At 41.0% G+C, this 18,644-nt stretch overlaps 1 protein-coding gene across 1 annotated transcript; it reads left to right on the top strand.

The window, feature by feature from the left end:
- Positions 1-408: 408 nt before the first annotated feature.
- On the top strand, positions 409-16,884 carry FKTN (fukutin). Its single transcript, XM_032675025.1, has 9 exons — positions 409-596; positions 1,893-1,952; positions 4,068-4,271; positions 5,714-5,991; positions 7,023-7,155; positions 8,795-8,924; positions 10,035-10,168; positions 10,782-10,909; positions 14,518-16,884. Exons 1-9 carry the CDS (start codon positions 429-431, stop codon positions 14,729-14,731), a joined length of 1,449 nt encoding a protein of 482 aa, XP_032530916.1. The 5' UTR covers positions 409-428; the 3' UTR covers positions 14,732-16,884.
- The last annotated feature ends 1,760 nt before the right edge of the window (positions 16,885-18,644 follow it).

Below are 18,644 nucleotides of genomic sequence, written 5' to 3'. Positions count from 1 at the left end.
TTTGTCAGTGTTTTAGTTGAAGGACGGTGGTTGTTGGTGGGGACGGTGGTCGTGGGGTGACTTGTGTTGGTGTTGTCCCCCAGCATCACTTTGTTTGTAGCAGGGAGGAGCCTGGGCGTGTGTTCACCTCGGAGCAGAGCCCGGTGGTCCTCCGTGTCCCGGTGGTCCCGGTGGCCCCTGTGACCGAGCATCCTGGACCGGGGATGGAGCGGGGCGTGGGAGAAGGGCGGTGGTCGCAGGGCAAGGGGGCGTGCGTGTGTGACACGATGTTTTGTACTAATACAGAAATCCTAGAACCTCCATGTGCCTCCGTTCTCTTTTTTTTTATCCAGGGCGTGTTTGGGGGTTTTTGGGGTGGTGGTTGGGGGAGCTTTACGACGGCGAGAGGAGGCGTGTCACGAGGCTTTGCGGCGGGGGCGCTTTACGGCATGAAGCCGCTGTGCGGTGAGGGCAGCCGGGCAGGCGGGTTCCGCGCGCTCCAGGGGCTCCCAATGCAGAAAATCAACAGGAACGCGGTGCTGGCGCTCCTGTCGCTGGCCAGCCTCGTGTTCCTGCTCTTCCAGCTCTGCTACTACAAGTTCTACCTGTCGCAGAAGGTAAGGGAGCGCTGCCCCTGGGCGTGAGTGGGTGGTCACTGCCGTCGTCGAGGGGCTTTGTGGGCGTTCATCCCGCCCCCTTCCCCCCCCTCCCCTTCCCCCGTAATTCCCTGGAGCGGCTCGAAATTCCTGCAGTGTGGGCGAGGAGACAGTGTCTGGTAGCAGGGGTACAGTCAGGTTTCCGTTGTCAGCCCAGTATCCAAGTCACTGTGTCATCCAGGGGCATCCCATGGGAATGATGCTCCAGCGCTAAGCCGCCACGGCTTTTAAGTCTCAACTCTTGTTCAAAGACTTTTATATGAAAACTGAAGTCAAACCAGGACCCTTGGTTGGCCACCTGTTGGCCACGGGTTTTTCAACACTGGTGTCCTGGACAGAAAACCCAACGTTTTCTGCAGTTTTAGTGCTTTGTGTCTCAGTGTTCATGATTTTCTCCATATTACAGATTAAGACCTGTTCTTATACCGGGAATACTTTTTATACCTGCTTTTTTATACCGGGAATGCTTTTTATACCTGCTTTTTATACCCGGAATGCTCAGGCAAGTGATTTTCTTGTAACAGAAAGAGTTAATTATTACTGTAAATTAGGTAAATATTACTGTAAATTAATTACTCAGGTGTTTTCATAGTTTACAGTTGCAACGGAGGAACTCTTTTTTACAGAAGAACTGCGTAGGTATCAAGTTTCCTGACTTTGGGGTTTGTTTTTTTTTCCTTAATTAATTAATGCAGGCAGTTTTAGTGCCAGGTGGTGCTGCAACCTTTGACTTCTTTCTTCAGTTTCTGATGGTTAAACGTCAAGGCTGTGAATGAGAAATTCTTCCTACTTTTGAAAAGCTTAAAAGCTGAACCACAAGCTGCCCTGACCTTTATCTTTAGGATTAAATTGTCTAGAATTACACCTGGAAAGACTGAGGCACAGTCCTGCTGTCTCTCTTCCCCAGTGGTATTTGCCTGATAGTGTTGTCATCTCCCTATTTTATGTTTACTGGCATACTGACTTGGAAACCTGAGGCCTCATCACACAATCCCTGCATGTCTGGAGGTCCCCGAGGCTTGTGTTGTACTTCTAAATAAACCAATCCAGGGAAGTTGTTTGATTTCACATTCAGTGCTGCACTTGAGTGACCAGAGGCAAAACCACAGCTATAACTCTGAAGTGCTTACTTGGATAAAAGTCTATGAATGTCTTGTTAAGAAATCCTAAGCAAGGATTCAGCTGAAACTTTGGGGTTTTTTCTCATCTTTCTCTCTCCTCCCCATCTTTTTTTTTTTTTTTTTTTTTTTTTAATAGAATGGAGCAGCTTTTTCCAAAGTCAGAGGAAGCCAGTCAGGCCAGGACAGCACTAGATGGGTATGTACATGCCATTGGTTCATACAGCTCTTCCCCAGGTCTCATCAAGAACTCACATGGAATTGCAAACTCAGGGTCCAAGTCTCTTCCCTCTTGATATAGTTCCATATAATAATAATAATATAAACAATTTCAGTCCTCATAACCCAATGGCAGGGATGCCATTAGGTACTTGAAATGAGATTTTTTTTTTTGGTTGTTGTTGCTGTGTCCTGCTTAAGGTTTGCAGGATTGAGCACAGCCAACACATCACCTCACCCTTGGGGGGGAATGGGAAGCTCAGTTATCATATTTGTAGTTAGGATTTGTTTGGAAACACTCTTACAGGAGTCTTTTGTTAACTGATCTCCCAGTGGAAAAACAGAATAGATAGGTAAAGGGAAGGATGTGCTGGGAGCTGGCTGCCTTTCAGTCGAAATGCAACACGATAACATTGCTAGTTAGCAAAATAGCCATTTAAAGGCCCTGTTTCTGCTGAGCAAGAGGGAAGGTGCTCCGGTTAAGAGCTCCTCCTGGACATAATCCAGACCAGCTGCTCCATGGGCTGCTTGCTTGTGCCAGGAATGTCTCACCATTCTTGGAGATGACATCCCTTGGTGTTGGGTGTCACAGTCAGCTCCCAGTCTGTGGGCAGGGTTATCCTCAAGGTTTAACTGGCTCTTAGCACATCATCAGTGACACAGCAGAATGTTCCAGGGTCCTGCCAGGGACCCACTGCTTTCTCCAGGGCCCCTGCAGTGATTTGTCCAGAATACTCTGTTTCAATGTGTTTCTCTTGATGGCTTGACATCAAGGCCATCTCTTTCTACCAGCTATTTAAGTTTCAAATGAAAGCATCTGTTTTCCTAGAGAAGTGATGGGGTAAGGGAGGGGAAGTAGACACTTTTGCCCAGATTTGCTTCATATCATAAGTCTTATCTGCCAGTTCTAGTTACAGGTGTATTGTGAGCACATCAGTTAGCTTTTAGCTCCATGTAACTGAAATCACTAAAAGGGTGGCCTTGTTTCTGCCTGTACCACACAGGTAATGCTGCTGCCAAAACTCTGTTGGTCACCCACATCCTGTCCTTGTGTTTCCACATCTCTCTGAAGCCAGAGCTTCTAAGCCATTAAGTTTAAACATTATAGTTAAATACATCAGCTACATTTTAAATAGTAGGATGACTATGACTGCTGTCAATGCCATCTGTGTGCCACAGACATTTAAATGAACTTGATTAAAATTCTCCACTGAGTCAAGTTAATAAATCCTCTCATCAGGCACAGAGATGGTACAGAGACTGGTAAAGCTTTTAACCCCTTAGTATTTGCATCCTACCTTCTCAGTCAGTCCTCCCACATGTACAGCAGTCCTTGTACCTGAGGTCTGGGCTCCCTGTTTGGGATTGAGTCAAAAGCCTTGGAAAAGTCCAGGTGTAAACAGTGTCCATGGCCTTTGCCTTGTGGTTATATGCAGTGTACCTTTGTCTGGCTTTCCCAGACACATCCTTGTCCTTTATGTGTTTGGATGGGACTTTACAGGAGCTGTTGCTCCAGAAGCTTCCTGGGGGTTGAGTTTAAGGTGACCAGAGTTCCCCAGATCCTCCTTTTTAAAGATGGCACAAGATGTACCTTTTCTCAGAACAGCTTCTGATCACTAAGACCTTTAAAGATGTTGCAGAGAAAGCTTAAAATTACAGCAGTCAGGTCCCTCAGCAGCCACATACACATCACATCTCATTCTATAATCTCTGGTTTATTCAAGTGCTTTCCAACTCAGTCTAGAGTTGGAAAAAATCTTGAGTTTAGCCTAGAATCCTTTCTTTAGTCTAGCACTCCAGAGTTGTAGAAAGTTCTAACTGAAACTGGGAGGTTTTTACTCTAGTCCTAGAGACCTGAAAAGCCTGAGAGCAGTCTGTTCTTATGAAAGAGAAAACTTCCATTTGGACAGTTGTTTGTGGAAGTAAAATGTACACTCAGCAGATGTATTATGAGATAAGATCTCCTTTCAGTGGTTTGAGTTTTCTTCTCTCTATCAGAGTTTTAATGTTATATATATATATATATATATAATATTAGTGTTTAATATTGACCTCTGTATGCTTAAAGATGGTGTTTCTGTCCTCTGTCAAATAGCACGTTGTTAGGAAGTTCCTAGGCTTAATATCCAGCCATAATATTCCAGTGTATTTGATTGATCCTTTGATTCTGGGACTGGTTGATAAAGACATCGAGCAGATCAGAAGCTCTCCTGATGGCCCCAGTCCAGAATGCAAGTATTTCTGTGCTTCAAGAGACTTCACTACGTTTGCACTACTGGACAAAACATGGAAACATGAAGTAAGTGTCTGTCTGCAGTACACATTTGTGTATTGTAATGCATTCAGCTGTTCTGTGATGCTGTGACATAGTACTTTCCTGTTTGTATGAAAGCGTCTGAATTCATTTTGTGGTAATATTTTAGGCAGAGGAAACTTTGTTTTAAAGTAAAAGTTATCCAGGTACTAGCCTGGATGCAGTAAGGGTCATTTACAGAGAGCTTGAAGTTCTTAGAATATTCATAAACACTTGCAATAAGAGGCCACACAAAAAGAAAAGAAAGAAGATCTGTTAGAAAGGAAGAAGGACAACCTTAAGTCTGTGATGTAGGTGCAGCTGTTATAAATCTGGAGTTTGGGATTTGTCAAGGAGGAAATGCAGGTATTGATGTGACAAGACTGTAAAGATGATCGTAGTCTGCTGGTTTACATTTCTTTTAGTACATCCTGGTACTTAGTATCATTTCACTTAAATCTTTGGTACCTCTGCTTCTCTTTGGTGTTAGGAGCTTTTTTTTTATTGGATGTGTTAAAAATAGAGATATAGCTCGTGATGAAGGACAAAATTGAATCTAAGATTATCTCATCAATTAAGTCTAATCTGGAAATATTTATTAGATTTAATTTGTACAGACTAAAGATACCAGTGACAAACTGCTTTTTGCTTTTTTTTTTTAAATAGAAAAAGCAGGAGACAGAAATGGTCTGTTACTATTTCACTGAAGAACTCAAGAGTAGTGCCACTCTGGACTTGATCAGCAGTTGTTTTACCCATGACTGTAAAGGAATTAAAGAAACTGAGAATAAGTTTGTGTGGCAGCACACTGATATAAATCCATCTCCTCATTCCTTTGTGGTTCACTAATATCTGTAGCATCCAGAAGAGAAGCTGATACGCTTATATAAAACATTTCAAGGAAGGGCAATTGGAAGGATTTTCAGATGCTGATTGGCCCTTTTCTTATCAGCCAGAGTTTCTTTCCCTTTTTCTATGGAAATATGAAACCCTGTTACCTAGTGCAGTGTTCTGTGTTTGGTGAGATTCAGACAAATATTTATTTGCTTTATAAAAGAAGATTTTGCAGTAGTATTTTTTTGTATTAGTGGTGTTGTTATTCAAGGACTTAAGAACACCAAGTTTGGCAGAAGAGTAATTTTAGAGGATGGTTTGAGAATGCAGCGAAGGGTGCTATGGCAAGGAGCAAACCTAGTCCAGGCATGGCTTACAATGTTTATTTGTTGTTTTATTGAATAGTTTGAAGGACAAAATTTAAGGAAATAAGGTGGTTGGAGTTGCTTGTGGCTGTTGATCTTCATCATAGAAATTTTCGATTCATTTGTGCTTAAGTCTGATAAAAAAGTGAAAATGGATAATAATGTCAGTTAATAGTAAGCAATTCAGCATTCAGTGTTTGTTTTTCTGATCTTCAGCCTGCCCCAGCTCCTACCTCTCTTGCTTTTTAGGTGGGTCTCTTTAGAACTGCTGAGAAAATGGGGTTCCAGTGGCTAAAGATTATAAACAAGGACCCCCGCTTGGATGGGATGGATGACCTGTCTGGAATGGAAATTCCCTTGCACTACATATTCAAGCTTGCATCTCATGCCATTCACCTGGTGGTCTTCTATGAGAGAAGTGGAAATTACCTGTGGCATGGTCCCCTGAGGCTCAAGCAGCACATGGACAGAAAGTTTGTACCTTTCCGGAAACTCCACTTTGGTCGCTACCCTGGAGCATATGAGAAGTGAGTTTGAAAGAGGGGAAGTAAAAAGCCATAATAGCACTTCCAAAATAACTTCGGTGTATAAAACTACACTCTTTCCTGGAGCCAGGTTGTAAAACTTACCTCATGTGTAATTCAGAACCATAAAGTGCAGGTAAAATAAGATATGGAGGTAAATCCAATTCTGATTTACCTGAAAACAAGAGCTTCACACTATTCATAAATTAAGAGCTACATTTTAGAGCAAGTTGCTCTGCAGCCAGATTGAAGCAGACAGAAAGGTGAGAGAAGTAAGAGCAGTCATGACTGAGGTACCAGAGGATCTTCTGCTATGGTCAGTGGTTTACCATTTATATATTTAGAAGTTTGAAATCTTTTGATAGCCATCTGTGCTATCAACACAGGGGTGAAGTAGAAGTGGCAAAAAATTTATTATAGATAGATATAGATATCACAGTGTATCCAAAAGTTGAGTGTGGGTATGGAACATTAAATGAAAAGGGGAAACAACAGAAATCCATTCAGGAACAGTCCAAATAATCCGTGTTAAAAAAATTGAATAAAGAGAGGTGACATTCGTACCATAAAGACATGTACCAACCACTGGATCTAACTCATGCTCTTAATGTTCTGAGGGGATTCTTTTCTAATTTTTAAAAGCAAACAGCCTTAAAGTACAGGGTAAAATTTGGTTCTTAAGTGCATCCCACACTAAGACAACTAACCAAATAGCCTGAATTTTCAAATGCACTAAACATTTCTGAACAAATTCAGTGCAAATTGTGAGTCAGTAAAGGAATCAGTGATCTGACAAACTAACTATGGGCTTGTAGGCATAGAAATTCTTTTTAAACAAAATTTTTAAAGTGTATGGGGAATTTGTTGAAGCTCGTGTTGCCTTTTTTTTAGTATAGTTGGGTTTGGTTGCATTTGGACAAAGGAACCACTGCCTGTAGTGTGCATTAAGATTTTAACTGAAGTTAGAGGAAGAAGCACCGTGTGGTTTTTAAGGGAATTAAATGGGGTAATATGTTATCTTCCTTTCCCTGCAGACCAGAACTTCTGCATGTTTTCATCGACGACTTAAAAGTTCAAATCCCAAAAAATCCGTCCAGTTTTCTAGAGGAGATGTCAAACTCTAGATTCCTTGAATGTAGGTACAGAGAAGCTCGGGCTTTCTTACAGGTTAGTGGTAATCAGGTGGTGTCTCTAGGATGTAATGTGTGTTCTCACTGATTGATTCAAACCTAGGAACAGTTCACTGTTTGCCTAAATGGGACTGTTTACATACCTAAAGCTTAAACACAGACCCTGATTCTCATTCCACAGAGTTTAAGTGGCAATAAAATCAAAACCTTACCTAAAGATTATGAGGGAGCCAACATGTCCATAGTTCTCACACTTACTGTTAAATAGGTCTCATGTAAATAAGAGTAAGATGTTGTATATCTTTGTGGCTGAAAACTTTTCTTATGGCAATTCTCAAAGTTTTGTGTAGTGTTTCACTTTACATTTTTTGAACCATGTGCTGCACTTTCATGTTCTTCATTTGGCTCATTTGAAATGGTATATTTATTCCAAAGTGACTTATTTCATTGCTTTTTTTTGACTATGTAAGCTAATGGGTTTACCACTATTTAGAACATTATATTACTAGCTGATTTAGTAGATAGTAGAAAAGTTTCTGCTGCAGTCTGGGCAGCATTTTGTCCTTATAACTTGAAAGGGCATAGTTATAAAAGAGTTATAAAGTGATCAAGAGTTAATTAATTAAGACAATTAAACAATTAAGACTGTGGAGGCAGAATCAGGTCACTGAATCTGAGCTATCTCTGAGTTCATGAAAGGGGAAAAAAGGACAGTGGATGCTCCATTCTTCAGTCATTTATGTCTTGGGGAAAGGGAGAACCATTCTTGTTCAGTCTAATAGGCTGTAGTTTCCTGTACGTGTAGCAGGACAGTCACTTTACCCCAGGGTGTGTTGTCACTTCTCATGTGAAAGACAGGAATGTCTATTCCCCTTCAGCTCTGGAGCCTCCAGGCAATATTCACCTCCAGGCAGAGAAAATGTGGCTTTGAATGTTTATTGAACTTTGCTGGAGCTTGAATACTGAGATAAGCAGGTAGCACCTGTTTAGAAAAGTATTCATTTCAGCTGTTTGTTGCCCAAGAGCTCTTCCATGAGGCTGAGCGGTGTGTTGTTCTTTTGTTATACTTGGTGACGTTTGCCCAGCCTGCCGTTCTGATTTTGGCTTTGCACTGACAAAGTGCTGATTTTTGATTTTGCAGATCCTGCCACAAGTGTGGCTGGAAGATGTTCAGGAATTTGTGTTCATGGTGTTTACTCCGTGGCCGTTTTTCCTTAACATTCAACATCCAGTTGTAACACTTGGTGGCGCCAGATAAACTAATCATGGAGTCCTGGAAGTTGGAAAAGCCTTAATGTGCCGAAGGGGACTGATTCTGGCCCTCTCTTCCCCCTGGGCTCAGGTTATTGACTTCAGCATGTGCAGAACGAGGGCTCATCCACGTTGCTGCAAAACGATGAGAATCAGTGTCTAATATGTAATTTCTTAACCTACTCTACTGTGAATTTGCATTCTACTGGTTTGGAAATACTGAAGATTGATGTTCCAGAATTTAAATTTAAACTTGCCGTTTCAGTGCATGGTCTCAAACTGGGCTGTATATGTAAAACCAGATACTAGTCCAGATATTAGATAGGTAAATTTTTTAAAGTAATTTTTCCTCGGTACACTAAAAAGAATTAAGGGACATGTTTGCTCTCTGACAATAACTTTCTTACTCTTCCTTTGCCTTCCAGTTGTATCCCGATGATGCCTCTCTTGATGCAGTGGAATTCAGAATAAAAGCAAAATCCTTGCTTCACCTGGCTGCCCTGACACTCAATAACCTGGGAGTAAAGTTCTGGCTGAGCAGTGGAACATGCCTTGGTAAAACATTTGTGTTGTGTTGCATTTTTAATCTCATCTGAAATTTTAAACATTTCATCCTCCATTACTTGTGGTGTCAGCAGAGGCCAAATGTACTGGGTTGGAAGGTAATATGTGGCATTAGCTGTATTGAAATAGGCCTTTCTACTCCGGACAAAATGCTTTCTTTACAAACCTGAGCCCTGGAGATGCTGGGCAAATTTCCACTGAAGCATTTTTGACAGTTATCTTTGTTGTGTTCATCATTGCTAGAAAGTAATCAACAGTTCCCTAATTTGTGTGACTTGGAATTTACTGAAATGCTAGTGGGGAAACCCAGTGACGGACACATATTTCTGCTGTACATGTAGACTTGCCTGATTTTTCTCCCCATCCAATTTAATGCATATCACTGACTTTTAAAACATAGTTCATGTTTATTTATTTTTAAAAACCATCTTCTAATACAATGTGAGCCTATTAGAGTAGGTAATGCAAGCTTTCAGTTCTACTGAAGATGGAAGTAGTACCTTATCCCTGGTGAGGATTCTTTTGGTACTGAAACAGTTTGTGAAAACTTGTGTGTGCACATTTGACTTGTATTTTTTAATCCTGGGGAATGTAATTTTCTGAATGAACAGTTACTAAAAGCTCCCTTAATGAAACAGACAAAAGGGTGTCCCACTTCTTGTCTTTCTCTTTTGCAGTGGTGATTGGAAGATGATTAACATCTTGGATGCTCTATAAAACAATAGTTGCAAATAGAAGCACAGCTGTTGCCCTGTAGCTGTTCATTGCTGATTAGATTTGGGCCCAGATAAAGAATATATTTTTTCTATAAAGACATTTAGATTAGAAAACTGAAGATATTTTATCTTTGAAAGAGTTAGTGCTTTCGCTCTCATTCTTGGCTTTCTGGGGGGAAAGAGCTGTGACTGTAAGTGCAGTAACATTTGTTTTCTTTGTGGTTCATTTCAAACTAGAGAAAGGCAGAAGTCTTGTTTATGGCCTCAATCAAAGCCTTCTGCCTGGTGACCTCATGGCAATTCATTTTTATGTTGCTTTTGTTCTACTGAATTCGTGTTCCTCAATTAAACTTAATTTTTTTTTGGTTTATTTTCTCCCCCTTAGGCTGGTATAGACAGTGCAATATCATTCCTCACAGCAAAGATGTGGATTTGGGAATCTTTATAAGGGACTACAAAGCAGAAATCATTCCAGCCTTTCAGAAGGCAGGGTTGCCACTGAAGCACAAATTTGGCAAGGTACAGAGATAATGAACACTTTACTTCATGTAGATTTGTAAGTTTGAGTACAGTTGCAGATCACTTGTGTAGAAGTGGGTATCTGAAATCTCCTCATCAGATGCTTACTCAGTAGGGTTTTACCTAAACAAAGAATTGCTGATTTTTGTGTGTTCTCTTGGACTATGTGTGGAAAATACCCTTCTTAATAGCTTCAGCTTTGTTTGGGAGGTCTGAATTTCACCTCAGAAGTGTTTAATGAGTTTTAAAGGGGTATCATCTGTGTCAATGGTGCTGAGGAAACATAAGGCAGAATTTAGTCCCTGAGATTGGATGGGCCTTGTCATATTCGGAGGATTGGCACTGAGATTATTTTGCTTGTAGCAGAAGGCAAGGAGATGGTGCTGAAGGTTTTGGGGCTAAAGGGAAGAAAGGGAAGGTAGTTCCACTGAGGTGCAAAAAAATTTCTAAGGTTCTTAAGGCATTTAAAAAAATGGCACAATTAGTGTGTTTTCTTCACTTAGGATAGGAGTCACCCTGTGTATCTGATGAAAATAATTTTGTTTTCTAACCAGCTGACGAAAGTTGCCTTGTATTTTTATGTGTATATACATTGTGTATTTTTGTCTTGCAGGTGGAAGACAGCTTGGAACTCTCTTTCCAGGGAGAAGAGGATGTGAAACTTGATGTTTTTTTCTTCTATGAAGAGGAGGACCACATATGGAATGGAGGAACTCAGGCCAAATCGGGCAAGAAATTTAAGTAAGAACTGGATTTGTACCACTGATAGGAAAGAAATTGAAGTTACTGTTTAGTGTTGGCATTTTTTGTGTTGTGGAGATTTTGCACTCTGAGACCAGGCTACTAGAAAGAGAACAGTCCTGTGCTTTACTAGGGAGGTACTGGGCTTGGGAAATCCAAAGCAGTGCTGGCATATCATGTATCAAGCAGATCTTATCTGACTGTGACAAGCTCCAAAATTACATAAACACCAAGATGAGAAAGAAATCTCTAAAACACAAATCAATTTTGCAGTAGAAAACTAATCCTTAGGCAACTATCGTAATGAGGAGACATTATGGCAAAAAAACCTCAACTGTCCTTGCAAAGTAAACCCCATAATTTGGGATTTTAAGGTAATGATTTGGAATACTTTATTGACTGTAGTGTTGTGACAGCAATGCACATGACTACGTATTGTTCATGTTGTGAAAATGGAATTTTGAATAGGATCCTAGGTGTCTTGTTTCATACCCTTCAGTATTAAATGAGCAACAGCTTCCTAATCTAGTCAACAAACTGAATATACGTTTTCTTAGTTAAATTGTAAAGATATTAAACAAAACTGGGCCCAACACTGATCCCTGGGGGACACCACTAGTGACCGACCACCAACTGGATGCAGCACCGTTCACCAGCACTCTCTGGGCCCGGCCATCAGCCAGTTCCTAACCCTGTCCAAGCCATGGGCTGCCAGTTTTTTCAGGAGTATATTATGGGAGACAGTGTCAAAGGCTTTGCTGAAGTCCAGGTAGACACATCCACAGCCTTCCCCTCATCCACCCAGTGGGTCACCTGATCGTAAAAGGTGATCAGGTTGGTCAGACAGGACCTGCCCTTCCTAAACGCGTGTTGGCTGGGTCTGATCCCCTTGTCCGTCCTGTAGGTGCTGCGTGATTGCACTTAGGATGATCTGCTCCATCTTTTATATTTTGCCTGAACTGTATTTGCTTATATTTGTCTAATAGGAACTTAGTGAACACTGTGGCAGAACATCCAGTTGGTGACAGTGTCTTAGTCCTTGTCTTAGTTTCTTAATTCTTAAAGGTTACAAACGCGGCTTTCTAGTTCAATAAGAACTAGATAATAACTTTGCTTAGGCATAGGAGTGTAAGGAAGCCAACCCTCTAGTTCTGAGCTAGTGCTTCTTAGTCTTAGTGTAATGAATACAGAAAAGGAGCAAGAAAACTGCTTGTTTACCATTATAAAGGCCCCGAGCCCTGATAGAACATAGCTGTTCAGAATCCTTAGCCAAATAATTCCAGCCTTTAGCCCTGTCAAAATTTTGGAAGAAGGTAAAGTGAGGAGGTCAGTCAAAAGGGAAGTGATTGTTTGGTCATGCTGAATCCTAAATCCACTCTAACAATTTAAAGGAATTTCACTAGCTGATTATGTGATATCAGAAGAGATATTGGTTGCTACTAGATCATCACACAGAAGGGTGGAATTTCTCTTCTAAGATATTTATGTTTTTAAACCTGAAATGTAAAAGATGTTCTCTTCAGAAAGCTAAATATTTGCAAAAGCATACTTTCTATACATCTTGCCACATGAAAGCGTGGAAAACTGAATCTTCTCTCATTTAGTCTCTAAAATATCTTTTCATAGTCCATTTTAGTCTGTTTCCTTGGAGAGCTGGTTTCCAAACCTCACAGCCTGTGTGTTTTGCATTCCCATGTACAGAAATACTTTCCCAGCATTGCAGACACAAACAGGGATGTGCATCTTCCTTATCTTGTCTTGGAGTTGCAGCAGTTGAGTCCTCCTGTTTGTTGCATTCTCCAGCAGAGAATAAGTATCTACAAAAACTGACTCTGGGAATCAGATTTGTACTTTAGGCTTTAATCCTTAAAATGAGTTAATTCCGTAGGTTTTTAACTAAGAGGACTTTGTGTAAGTGTCTAATCCTTTCAGTGCTTTCATGTCCAAAGATTGATAAAACTGAAATTGGAAGAAAAAAACCTGTGAGTAGTGTGTATGTACCAGAGCCTTGTCCCAGCAACTTGGCATGAGGAAATGGTGAGCAAGGATTCCAGTAGTGTGAAGCAATACTGAAAAGCATGGGTTTTTGTCAGTCAGTGTAAACATCAGATTTTTAGTAATAGTTAAATAATTATTTGGGTAAAAATTCCAACTGACTTTTTAATTTGCAGATTAGTTTATTTAAGTTACCTGTATGTTCTCCATAGAATTATTATTCAGAGCTTTCTGTCGGGAGGATATATCATTTCAGTGGTTTGCTGATAACTTTTTTTTTAATACATGTCCACTGATTTCTGACAAATTAATTATTTCCTGGGTTAGTAATAGCTGAAGAGAATCACAGAACAGATTGGCTTGGAAGGGACCTTAAAGATCATTTCATTCCAACCCCCTGCCATGGGCAGGGACACCTTCCACCAGACCAGGTTGCTCCAAGCCCTGTCCAACCTGGCCTTGAACACTTCCAGGGATGGAGCAGCCACAGCTTCTCTGGGCAACCTGTGCCAGGGCCTCACCACCCTCACAGGGAAGAATTTCTTCTTAATATCTGATCTAATACTGCTTCTTTCAGTTCAAAACCATTCTCTCTTGTCCTATCCCTACATGCCCTTGTCAGAAGTCCCTCTCTGGCTCTCTCCTAAGCCCCCTTTAGGTACTGTAGGGCTGCTTCAAGTTCTACCTGTAACCTTCTCCAGGCTGAATAACCCCAACTCTCTGAGCCTGTCTTCATGCAAAATAGCTATTTGATGTTCACAAATCCAGTAATAAAGTTTGCTTACCTTATTTTCCCCTTAGTACCTGGCATTCTTTTGCTTTTTTGTTTAGTTTAGAGTTAATCAGTAGTCTCTGGATATATATCCAGAAAATGTTTGATCACTTTGTTCTTTCCCTCCACTTAAAGCATAAAGCAGAGTTATTTTCTGATACTGTTTCCTCAGAGCTTAGAAATAAAATTAACTTTATGCTTACAAGAACAAACATGGAGGGGGTGGTTCTAGTTCATGCAGATGCACAAGTCTTTTAACTTTTTTTCAAAAGGACTAAGTACTTATGGTTTCATTTTAATTTGTGGAAAGGAATTTTAAGTTCACTTTTTTTTTTTGTGGAAGTCTTCAGAGCTTCAGAAGTGGGAGTTACCCTCTGCAGAAACAGTACATAGACTTTGGCATGTATTTGTTTAACACATCAACTCTGACACTGTGCTCCTATAGGGTGTCATCCTGATTAAACTCTGCGATCTACCTGTGAACTTCCACTGCTCTAAGTGTGTCTCACCCTCTTGACACCTTTCTAAAGAGGGAACTGTTTAACCCCTTTTGTAACTGGAAAAACAGAGACAGGGACCAAGTGATTTCCTATAGGTGGCAGAATGATATTGGCATAAGCAGCAAAAGAATTAGGAATGCTCCTTCCTACACACGAGGCAGTTTCACCACTTACTGTTGATAACATCCTTGTCCTGTATGTGAATAATATTTCATAGATAAGAAGTTATGAAATAAGAATAAAAATAGTAGAATAAGCAGCTTGCTTTCTCCTTGAACTTACTTATTGAGAGGTTTATGTCAGTCTTCTGCCAGTGACTGTGTTCTTTTATTATGACACAGGTATTTCTTTCCAAAGTTCACTCTGTGCTGGACTGAGTTTGTAGAACTCAAGGTACATGTGCCCTGTGAAACCCTTCAGTATGTTGAAGCCAACTATGGCCCAGACTGGAAGATTCCTATGAAGGTGTGGGACTGGAAGAGCTCCCCATCCAACGTGCAGGACAATGGTGTCTGGCCTGTCGACGAGTGGGATGATGTTATCCAGATCTACTGACCCCTGACTGCTGTCACAACATGCCTGCTGCCCTCAGAACTATCCACTTGTGATTCCCTGTTTCCCAAAGGCATCAACATCCGTTCCTTTTGTAACTTCTCATGTGTTTCCTAAGGAGACATTTACCTTCTTTTTGCTTAACAGGTATTTTTTCACCTTCACCATGCATTTTCCAGGTGGTTAAAGGAGATGATGAAAGGCAGATGAAGAGAAGGGAAGCTGAAAGAAAAGCTGCACAAAGGAAATAGAGAAGAAATGTTATAGTAAACAGGCATTGACTGTTTTAAGTGTAAACAGTGGCCAGGTGGCTTAGACTTTCCTGGGATCATCAAAACCTTCAGACTGTTCACTTCTCAAGCTTCAGAGAGGGTTAAGATGGAAAAATCTCAGGTAAGTTCCTCTTTTTTTCAAAGGAGATCCTGTGAATATTCATCTTCTAAACACTAGAGTTACAAGTACCTCAGACGTCCTCAATTTGAGACTGACACATTCCTACAATATGCAACAAGTTGCTCTTGGGAGTGGAGTGTTTCTGTTGCATAGAATCCGCATGGCCAACCTGCTTTACATGTAGGAGATAACGGTGTAATGCTAAATGAATGGATGGAGAAACTATCCACATTGGATGTCTTCCAATCTACTTTTTTTTCTTTTTTAAGAACATGAAGTTGCATGCTGCTGGGATGTATTTCCCATGAAAAGAATAAAATTCTGGTTTTGACATCTCAGTTCCTATGTTCTCCCTGTGAAAGTTTTGACTGGGTTTCAGAAAATTAGAGCTATCCCTGCTTTCCTGCAAGTAGGTGGAAATGGGGGTTGTTCATAGTTTCCCGTTTCACATGGGCTCACAGAACAGAGGCCTCTGAGCACTGCAGATCTTCCCTCTCAGCATCAGCAGGACTGTGTACAAATAACAACTGCTTCTTCAAATTTGCAGCAGCATAATTGAAAGTGAAGTGTCAGTGCAACATGAGGCTTTGGTTGGGAAGAAAGTGGAAGCCTGTCAGCTCTCTCCTGCTTCTGATTGTGCTTTTCCTTAATGAAGTGAGCTTTCTTCAGCAATTTGGAGGAGGATATTCACTTTTAAAGGAGTGTGTATCCAAGTTTGTTCCAGTGCTGCTGTGCAGGGGACAACAAGGGCACTAGAGCTGCTTGTGAGTTACAACTACAGTACATGCTACAGACCCAGGAGTACTGGTGAATCAGTGCCAAGGCACTGGATGGAGCTCATGTTTACTTGCAGCAAACCTGTATCTGTTCATCTGCAGTTTCTAGCAGTGTCCAAAGTGTGTCCAGTTCTGGAGAGTAGGCATAGCCACAGCCCTGTGACAGTTTTACTGCTGCAGTATTCCAGGTGCACTCCGGGGCTTCCCTGCTGTTGTTGTCCTGGAGTGTACTGCATGCTTTTTCCTGCCAATCCCTTCAGTTCCAGTTTCTTCTGCCACTGGAGCTCCCAGAGTGAATTATTCAGCTTCTGGCAGTGACTTGTCATGATTGATGGCTCTTCAGTTGGTATGGTAACTTTGTTAGCTTTGCCTAATTAAGAAGAGAGAGATGTGAAATCCTGCTAACTTGGTAAACATTACATTATATAAGGGATAATTTCTCAGGTAGAATTTTCTGTATTTTTTCCTTTAAGTGAAAAAAGCTAATGTTCTTATGGTTTTCATGTTCATAACTCTGTTGTCATGAACTTCTTTGTTTAATAACATGCAAAAAGCCTGTAAGTTTTTCAAATGTGATAGATGCTTTAGAATGAAAGAAGAGATGCTGTCAGAAAATTATAATCCTGTCAAATTTTTGACTTTGTATTTGTAGATGAAAAGACTAATGGAAAAAAAATGCATGTCCCTGAAAGGGAGAATGTCTTGAACAGTTGATTATACCTGTAAGGTATTCTTCAGGTTAAACTATTTTCTCTTCAGAAGATACAAGTGTGTGTTTAACACTGATTAAAAGAAGAAGAGTCTAATTTGCAACTCAAGATGCTGTTTCATCCTTTGTTTTGTCATCCTGGGCAGCATTTACCACACTTCATTGCAGTTACTGTGACATAATGCACAGAGAAAAATTTTGAACTGTTTCTTACACTGCTTATTGACTGTCTGTCTTGAGCTTTTGTTTTTTAATAAAGATAACTTGGGCACAACAAAGATATTTGGAATAAGGCAGGTACCCATTTGTAGTAGAAAGGATCCTTCAACTGCACAAACAGATTGCACTTCTGCATGTCTCCTGTCATGCTTTATGGAGTACCCTGACCAGAGATCTCCTGCTTGGACACAGATAGAGTCCCAAAGGGTGGTGTAAACATCATGGAACTGCTGCTGTTGGAAAGTTTGAGGCTGCAGCCTCACCATTCCCATAGAAACAGCCCGATCTAGGCATGTTTCCTGTTAGGTTCTCCTGAATTGCCTCATCTGCAATGGATTCTTAATTCTGTGTTACCTTCTTAACTTACTAACCACCTTCCTTTTGAAAGTGCTCTGCAGCGGCAGGCAATGCCTAAATGTTGTTATCAGTTACCTTGGCTGAACGCCTGGTGTCCACTGAGACTCTGCCTACCCTCCCCCAGAGTGAAAAGGAGGAGAGAAGGGGGGGAAAGAAGAGGGAAAAAAAAAAACTTGCAAAACCGAGACTGCTGAGAAAGGCAGTTTTATATTTACACAGAGAGGGAAAAAATAAAAGAACTATAAGCACTATACACACAGGGAAAACTGACAATAAAGACTACTTCCTCACGAAAGGTGTTTTCCTCCTCCGAATAACAGCCATCTATCCCGTGCAACTGTCCCAGAAGAGAAGAGAGGGAGTTGTTTTCTTCTCATCTCTTTATATCTGAGCTGCCATAACATGGTATGGAATAGCTTATTCGTAAAATATACATCAGGTAACCTATCCTAGTTCCGTTTCCCTCAACAATCAACAATCTTCCGTTTCCCAGTACAATCTCCACCCCTTATTCCATACCATTTTACATCACCCTCATATCCCATACTCGCCTATATCCTGCACTTATACATGTCTTGTCCTCTACAGCTGTCTTATCGTTGAGCACCAGCATCAGCTTAGTTCAGGTCTTTCTTGTCTGGTGACTTATTTCCTGCAACACACAACTCAGAATACAAATTAGTTTTTTTCCAAGGTTAAATCTTGAGGCACATATGGGGTTTCTCCGTCTTCTCTCATTATCCACCAAGTATTTCCTGGTCCTTGAGCAAAGACAATCCCACTAATGGGTTGCCTTTGCTTGAGGCAGGGTTAATCCAAACTGCTTTACTTAACATACCTCTCAAGTGAATTACTGGGACTTTGTCTCCATCCACAGTGTGAAGGGACTCTGATTGGGCAGGGCTGGCTAGTGTTGACTTACCATGTAGCCTTTGCTAGATGCTGATTGCAATTCTTGGAAGTCCCCCCACCCAATGCCTTCAGAGTAGTTTTCAGCAGTCCATTACATTGCTCAACTTTCCCAGTGGCTGGTGCATGATATGGGATGTGATATACCCACTCAAGGCCATGCTCCCTTGCCCAAATAGTAGCTGAACTGTTCTTGAAATTAGTCCCATTGTCTGACTCAATTCACTCTGGGGTGCCCTGTCGCCACAGTACTCGGCCTGGGCTTCCTGCATGGCAGGCAAGAATTCACTACACACGTATATATATGTACTGCGGCAGCACATATACTAAAATTGGTGCCGAAACCCAGGAAGACTGCCAAGAAAGGTTGTTTATATAAACACTGCCTCGCTTATCTTTTCGTTTTTGCTATCTTGGGAACATACTAATATAAAACATGGCCTTATGCCCAGCTTTAGTATTTATACTCTTACTAACAGTCTTTCTGGGATGTAGGACTTATCCTTTGAAAGACCTCCAGGGGGACGGATACCACTTTCTTTCCCTTCTTAAT

This window comes from Chiroxiphia lanceolata, chromosome Z (assembly GCF_009829145.1).
Source record: "Chiroxiphia lanceolata isolate bChiLan1 chromosome Z, bChiLan1.pri, whole genome shotgun sequence".
NCBI lineage: Eukaryota > Metazoa > Chordata > Aves > Passeriformes > Pipridae > Chiroxiphia > Chiroxiphia lanceolata.
This window is presented reverse-complemented; position numbering and strand designations above follow the sequence as displayed.

Coding starts and splice junctions, on each gene's coding strand:
- FKTN (XM_032675025.1), top strand. CDS start 429: ATGAAGCCGCTGTGCGGTGAGGGCAGCCGGGCAGGCGGGTTCCGCGCG. Junction 8,925..10,034: donor GAGCAGTGGAACATGCCTTG/GTAAAACATTTG, acceptor TCTCCCCCTTAG/GCTGGTATAGACAGTGCAAT. Junction 10,910..14,517: donor AAATCGGGCAAGAAATTTAA/GTAAGAACTGGA, acceptor ATTATGACACAG/GTATTTCTTTCCAAAGTTCA.